Here is a 7544-nt window from a genome sequence, read left to right as displayed (position 1 = left end):
GCAAAGAAAGCTCAGTTTGAGCTGAATTTGAGCCCCAGGACTGACAAAATAACAACAACAGCAACAATAATAATAATAATAGATTTCTTCCAAATCACAGGATCCTTTGTAGTTTGATCTGTAAATATTTCACACTTATCGAAAGCGTTTTTCTAGTTGGGCACGTGTGTTTCCCGCCTGTCATCCTAGCCACTCAAGAGGCTGAGATCTGAGGATCAAGGTTTGAAGCCAGCCCAGGCAGGAAAGTCCATGAGACTCTTATCTCTAGTTTACTTCTAAAACAGTAGAAGTGGAGCCGTGGTTCAAGAGCACTGGCCTTGGTCACTGAAGCTCAGGGACAGCACCCAGGCCCTGAGTTCGAGCCCCGGACTGGCACAAAAAAAGCCAAACCAAAACCCAAACAGCATTCTTCATTGAAAGAAGGTTTCTTTGGAGTCCTGTGGGCACTGGTGACATCAGGAGTGAGTCCTTTGCTTTCTGAAGTTACTGTTTTGATTTTAAATAGGATAATAATTAGATGTCTTTCCCTATACATTTACAAAACAGTGTGTTCCCTTTCCTCCAGCTTGGAAACCAAGTCAACCAAACATGGAATGATCACACTATTTTTTTCCCTACTTCTTAAATCTCAACATGAAGATCGTGTCCTGTTAGGGAGGAGATGGTGTCTCTTCTGACAGAGTTAGCTCGTAAGTCACCGGGCAGGAGGAGATGGTATTTCGTGACACCACACAACAACTTTTCTATGTAGGAAATGCAAAGTGCGTTTGCTATTTATCAAGAAACAGATTCTTGTTGATTTTTGGTAAAGTACACTGTCCAAAGAAACGTAAGGTTCTTTAACTTTCTCCAATTGTCTTAGCTTCCTTTTATACACATGTATGAAGACAGGTGGATAAAAATATAGTAAAATACAATAACATAAGTACTATAATACAATAACATGTATAAGGCCATATGGTAGATATGTGGCATGCAAATAAGGTACGTAATACATAATAATGTATCATATAATTGTTATAAAACATATTATGTTATATAACACTATATAATATATTGAATACGATATATAAAAGTAAATAGAATAAAAACTGATCATTACTGATACAATTTTTTTAATACCATACAAAGAGGACCATCATTATTTAATGACCTACAGAAAATAAGGTACAATTTCTCCCCTGAATTTTTCTTTTTTTTTTTTCAGTTATGGGGCTTGAACTCAGGGCCTGGGCTCAGTCTCTGAGCTCTTTTATGCAAGGCTACAGCTCTACCACTTGAACCACAGCTCCACGTCTGGTTTTCTGGTGGTTCAATGGAGATAAGAATCTCACAGGGACTTTCATTCTGAGCTGGCTTCGAACCACGATCCTCAGATCTCAGTCCCCTGAGCAGCTGGGATTATAGGCGTGAGCCATTGCTCCCCAGAGTTCTGTCCCCCCTGCGGAACGTTGCTTATGAATGATAAAAGTATCTGTTTTCGTATTTGTTCCCCTTGACTACCTGTAATCTCTCCAGGGCTAGGAGAGGCCCAGCCTTTGTCATTTGATGAAAATTTGTGAACTTAAACTGATGTCATCCAAGGTTCTGATCCCAGATTATCTGACCCAAAGACCCTTCAAGCCAAGAGCATTTGAAGCAGTGGGCGTGCTAGCTACCTAGCTTTGATCATTCCACACTGCATGCATCTATCACAGTGCTTGATGGTACCCTGTAGGTGCCATTATTATTATTTGTCCCTTCAACATTTACATTTTTAAAATAGCCAGGCATTGGTGGCTCACACCTGTAATCCTTGCCATTGATGATAACGATTCAAACTAGCTTGGGCAGGAAAATCCAGGAGATGCTATCTCCACTGAACCAGCAAAAAAAAAAGCCAGAAGTGGAGCTGTGGCTCAAGTGGTAGAGCACCAGCCTTGAAAGATAAAGCTAATGGACGGCACCCGGGCCCTGAGTTCAAGCCCTAGTACTGGCACTAAACAAACAAAACTCACCGCATAAGGTTTGGGAAGAATTAGATAATACATAAAAAAAGAGCTTTGGTAAATGTTAATATTTTATACAGACTCAGGCTGCTGATTAGTCTTAGATAATAACTCTGGGCTGGGCGCTGTCCCTCAGCTCTTCAGCTCAAGGTGAGCGCTCTACCACTTGAACCGCAGCACCACTTCTGGCCATTTATTGAAGATGAATCTCATGGAGTTTCCTGCCCAGGCTGGCTTTGAACTGTGATCCTCAGATCTCAGCCTCCTGAGTTGCTAGGATGTCAGGCGGGAGACATTAAAGCCTGGAATTACCACTGTTTTTGTTGAAAGGCGGTGTGTATACTAACAGTTCTAATGTCCTAAAGTTGGAAATTCTTAATGCATTTTAAGGTTAAAATAAAACTTAAAACACACACACTTGCCCTGGCAGGCTAGAACCCTAGTTTTGTAAAGTTCTTTTCAAGTGCCGAGTCCTAGGGGCTAACTTAGATATCATCCTTCAGACGTATGAGGTATGGATTAAGGTGTTGTTGTTTAAATGTGTTATTTGGGCAGCTAGAAACCTGAGGAATGTTTTCATACGCTTGTCAAATCTGGCTGATCTTCCCATCAGCAGAATGTGGGTTCATGTGTATGCAAAAGTCATCGACTTAAACAAAACACCCCCGAAGTCCATGACATCAACTCGACCTGGCCTTTGGGTTGAGAACTTGTTTGGCCTGTGGATGCAGAGCTTAGAGTCTCTGATCCACCGGATTCCCCTGGCCTCTCTGAAAGAGCCTCTCTATGAAGGCCTTGACAGGTACAGGAAGCCAGGTGTGTCTGGAACTCAGAAGCAGCAGCTGCGGGCGCTGTATCTCAGCGTTTGCATTTTTATTGTTTCCCCCTCAGGAGGATGGTATGGAACCCCTGAAGCCCGGGAGCCAGCCTCCAGCCAGGTTTGCGGGGTGAGCTGTGCGGGGAAAGCCTGTGCAGGTGCGGCTGGCTTGCCTTTGGGTGACGCTCACATTTCTAATTCCCGTGTGCTCCTGCAGGGACGGTTTCCCAGAGCCCACCGAGGACACGCGGACTCCCAGGGGTGAGTGGGTTGGGATGGGCAGAAGCTGGTGAGGCTGACAGCCCTGCACCTGCGCTCCAGGGCTGAGATGCACCTGCGCTCCGGGGCTGACATGCACCTGCTCTCCGGGGCTTCCAAATAGAGCAGCAGCCAAGTCCCTCCCCACCCGCCCACTCTCCCTCTCTGGGGCAAACTTTACATGCACTTCCTCCTGCCGGTAGAGTGCCCGGAAGACGGTTTGCCTATGGCTTGCAGCCACGCTGACGGCCAATCAGCCTGTGAGAAAGAGGAGGAAAACAAATCAGAGGCCACCGCCATGGGTAAGGGCCCAGGGGCCGAGTGGGGCCAGGCCAGGGCGCCCAGCCGGGAAAGCTGGAGACGCAACTGCCCTCGACCCGCAGCCGGACACTTGACATGCTTCTTGATTTTAAGAAATAATTCCTATGAAGGAATTATAATATATAAATATATTATAAATGTATAAATATATAAATGTACGAACAATTCGTACATTTATTATATTGATATTATTCATTATATTAATATCATTTATTATATTAATATCAATATACAGAAATATTAGATATCATAAATATATTCCATTGCATACATAGTATAAAAGAGATATGCTATGCAGCATATAAATATGGTATATATTATAAAATATTCTCCATAAAAGATTAGTATACGTGATATAGTATTAATGCATTATTATAATTGTTTATTATCATGAATAATTATTAATATAATTACATTATGTATTATATTAATTATATATTACAATCCATATATTATACAATATATTAATATATCATACTTATATTATTTTATACATTATATAATGCTATAATTATGATATGATATTATAATTATCACTATTAATTACCTTAATTAGTATTAATCATTAACTGGTGGTTACTATTCTACTAATTATATTAATACAATGACAATTATTTCTATTATATGCATTGATATATTAATTAGTATTAGACAATGTTAGTCTATTATTTGTATGCAATCTGTATTGTATGCAAATATGATATAACTATTAATGCATTATTATAGTTATATTTGTTATTAACATATTAATGTTATATTTTATAATGAAATCGTATGATATACAATATGAATTGCATTCTGTTAGTTAGGATATGAAGGGGGAAATTATGTAGCTCAGAATGAAGGAAGGGAGGCTGGAGGGAAGTGAAGGGGGGAGGGGGAGGAAGGAGGAGGAGGGGGAGGGGGGAGGAAGGGAGGGCCGGCATCACAGTGGCCGTCGAGCCTGGGCGTTTGAACCCTGCGGAGCCGAGGCCTGGGGTAAGGTGGCCTGCAGCGCCTGCCGGCCGCACAGCCTGTGTGTCAGCCCCGCGCTGGGAAGGCACTGAGTGGCCCACCTCCCTCCTCCCTTCCTGGGGATTTGATCGCAGGGACAGCAGTAAGGGGGTCAGCCGGGAAGGCAGCAGGCCCGCTCTAAGAGATGAAGGCGTTGGCCTTCACCTTGGCTGGCAGAGCCCGCCATGCGTGGCTTGTGTGGGGAGCTCTGCGGAGCTCGGGGGGGGGCTTTCCTGCTCCCTCGGGTTCTGAGTTCGAGGTCAAGCGCGCAAGCTCCAGGCTGACCTCCGTGGCTGCTGCCCTTCTGCCTTCTCTACCCTTTGCTTCCTCGTGGGCCCCTCGTTTATCTTGTCCGCTTTTCGGGTAGGCACCAGCCCTTCTGAGGAGGCCGACCAGGAGGCAGCGGGAGAGACCAAAACAGTGCCACCGCTGGTAAGGAAGGGAGCAGCCCAGCATCCACGCGAGGCCGGAGACACGGCCCACGGCCCGGCCCGGCTCCCTGGCCCTTGTTTTTCCTTTATGTTTATTTTACTCTAACAGTCTATTCCTTATTTTTATATATATCTCAGCTGCTTTTATTTCACTTCCACTTCTTTTGAATGTATTTATGGATCGTTACTGGTTGGTAGTGGGGCTTGAACACAGATCCTTTCACTCAAGGCTGGTGCTCTACCACATTGGGCCACAGCGCCACTGCTGGTTTTCTGGTGGCTCATGGCAGATCAGAGTCTCACAGACTTTCCTGCCCAGGCTGGCTTTGAACCACGATCCTCAGATCTCAGCCTCCTGAGTAGCTGGGATGACAGGCGGGAGCCACCGGCGCCCGGCCTAAATTATTATGTCCGAAGCCCCTGTTTCAATTGCATTAAACAAATCAGGCATCAATAACTCTGCCAAGGAAAAAGTTCTTGCTGACTTTTAAAAATAAAAATTACCATTAGTTTTTAAAAGTTTCCCATTCATTGAAGAAAGTGTAATACTATTGTACGATGAGGCCTTCCCTTTGGCTTTTCTTTTCTGGTTTACAGTACAACCCTCCGGTTATTGTAACCTTTCTGTATATAAATAAACATATTAGCCAGGTGCCATAAGACTCTTATGTCTAAGTAACCACCAAAAAGCCAGAGGTGGAGCTGTGGCTCAAGTGGTAGAGCATTAACTACCCCTGAGCAAAAAAAAAAAGAAAAACGAGACTCAGAGACAGCACCCAGATCCTGAGTTCAAGTCCAGGACTGCCCCATATACACACAACAAATTTATTATATGATAGCTGATCATCAATCTTAAAGTAGATCCATAGGTCGGGGCGGGCAGGTGGCTCAGTGGTAGAGCGCTTGCCTTGCATGCATGCGGCCCTGGGTTCGATTCCTCAGCACCACATACACAGAAAAAGCTGGAAGTGGTGCTGTGGCTCAAGTGGTAGAGCGCTTGCCTTGAGCTGAAGAGCTGAGGGACAGCGCCCAGACCCAGAGTTCAGGCCCCACAACCGACACAAAAATAACATGAAATAAAATAGGATTCATATGTCTGGGTGCTATATGTTATACGTGACATCCTAGTGACTTGAGAGGCTGAGAATAGGAGGTTTAAGGTTCCAGGCCAGCCTGGACAAAAAAGTTTGCAAGATCCTTTCTATCAGGGAACGAGATTGAGAGGAACGCGATTACGGGGCGGTTGGGACAGAAAAAAAAAAAATTCAGACATTATTTACCCAGTAGAAGCAAGGCTGGGTGTAGTTCTGCGGGGTTAGACAGGCCTAACAAGTATGGTTCCCCCCCCCCCCCAACCCCTTTGATCCTGATGACAGTTCTGGAAATCCCGTAGGGTGCTTTTGACAAAGTAGAGTCCGAAGGGGACAGGAAGTTTGAGGGATGCTTGCCGAGGAAGGCTTTCTACTCTGGACAGAAACACGTATCCCTTGTGCTTTTAGGACATCCCAGAGGAGCCCCCAATAGTAGAAGCGTGTGGCAAAGGAGGTGCTGCAGGAGGTAAGCAACGTGCCCGAGGTGAACTTACACACCGCTCAGCACCCTCTGCCACCGTTCCGAAAACCTGCATGGCCGTGATCTTGACTGATCCCCAGTCCCTGAGGAGCAGCAGCTGGGTTCTCTTGTAAACCCCAAACCAAGTCAAGGTGCTCAGAAAGGCTCCACTGTTCTCTGGTCCCGTCTGCGGTATAGACCACGGAAAAGTCAATGCGCCCACATCTGCAAAGCAGGAGTGGCTGTTCCTTCCTAGTTAAGATGAAGCGGCGCATGCACGGACGCTTAGGAGACCCAGGCCTGCCAGGCTGGAGCAATTTCTGATTAATTCTCTTCAAAATGGACTTGGGGGGGGGAGGAGGAAGGAAGGGATAGTGGGAGGAAATGAGGGAGAGGATGGCAATATTCGACCAGAAATGTTCTCAAAGGACAGAAGGAAAGTTACTGCTAACGCCGGGCCTGGTGCCTCATGCTGGATCAGCTACCCAGGAGGCTGCGCTGTGAAGATCACAGTTTGAAATCAGCCCGGAAGTGGAGCTGTGGCTCAAGTGGTTGAGCAAAAGCAGCTCAGGGACAGCGCCCAGGCCCAGAGTTCAAGCCTCAGGACTGGCAAAAAGAAAAAAGGGTCACTTCCGTTTATGTATTTTAGGCGCTGGTTCTGGGGCTTGAACTCAGGGCCTGGGCGCTGTCCCTGAGCTCTTTCGCTCCAGGCTGGCGCTCTACCGCTTTGAACCACAGCTCCACCTGGGGTTTTCTGGGGGCTCATTGGAGATGCGTGGCTCACGGACTTTCCTGCCCAGGATCCTCGGGTCTCAGCCTCTTGAGTGGCTGGGATTACAGGCGTGAGCCACCGGTGCCCCGTCAGTGAAAAATTTTAACCTCATAATCTTTTCTCGTCTTCGCAGACACCGACATTTCCTCTGCTCCCGTGACCGCCGTGAAATCGGTTAACTTCAGGCCAAGTGACAAGTAAGTGCTTTCCCCGGGCTGTCTTTTAAGCGGGCTTTTCCGCTCCTTTGGAACTCAGTGTGACTACCATCTTTGTGTCCTCTTCCAGCACGTCTGCCAACGAGAAGGAGGTGGAGGTGAGTCCAGAGGTAATGCTTTTCCTTCTCTTCAGAGGATCCTCGTTTGGTAGAACTGGGGCTTGAACCCCAGGCATTAGATTAGGCAGGTGCTCTTACC

The 7544-nt window shown here is 46.1% G+C and overlaps 1 protein-coding gene across 17 annotated transcripts in view; it reads left to right on the top strand.

Annotated features, from left to right (window-relative positions):
• Positions 1-7544, top strand: part of Irag2 (inositol 1,4,5-triphosphate receptor associated 2) — a 43066-nt gene that overhangs the window by 14233 nt on the left and 21289 nt on the right. For 10 of the 17 annotated variants that reach the window (XM_042669319.1, XM_042669317.1, XM_042669306.1 and 7 more), the window contains 7 exons: positions 2880-2935; positions 3023-3066; positions 3267-3365; positions 4745-4809; positions 6308-6365; positions 7265-7328; positions 7417-7456. In XM_042669319.1, coding sequence (XP_042525253.1) covers positions 2880-2935; positions 3023-3066; positions 3267-3365; positions 4745-4809; positions 6308-6365; positions 7265-7328; positions 7417-7456 — 426 coding nt within the window. Of the gene's footprint in view, positions 1-565; positions 690-2879; positions 2936-3022; positions 3067-3266; positions 3366-4744; positions 4810-6307; positions 6366-7264; positions 7329-7416; positions 7457-7544 lie in introns of all 17 variants that reach the window. The other 7 variants (XM_042669308.1, XM_042669305.1, XM_042669312.1 and 4 more) reach the window with 6 other exon arrangements.

This window comes from Dipodomys spectabilis, unplaced genomic scaffold, assembly GCF_019054845.1.
Source record: "Dipodomys spectabilis isolate Male_0828 unplaced genomic scaffold, ASM1905484v1 ptg000493l, whole genome shotgun sequence".
Taxonomy (NCBI): Eukaryota; Metazoa; Chordata; class Mammalia; order Rodentia; family Heteromyidae; genus Dipodomys; species Dipodomys spectabilis.
The sequence above is the reverse complement of the archived record's forward strand: the minus strand, read 5'-3'. Positions and strand labels throughout refer to the sequence as shown.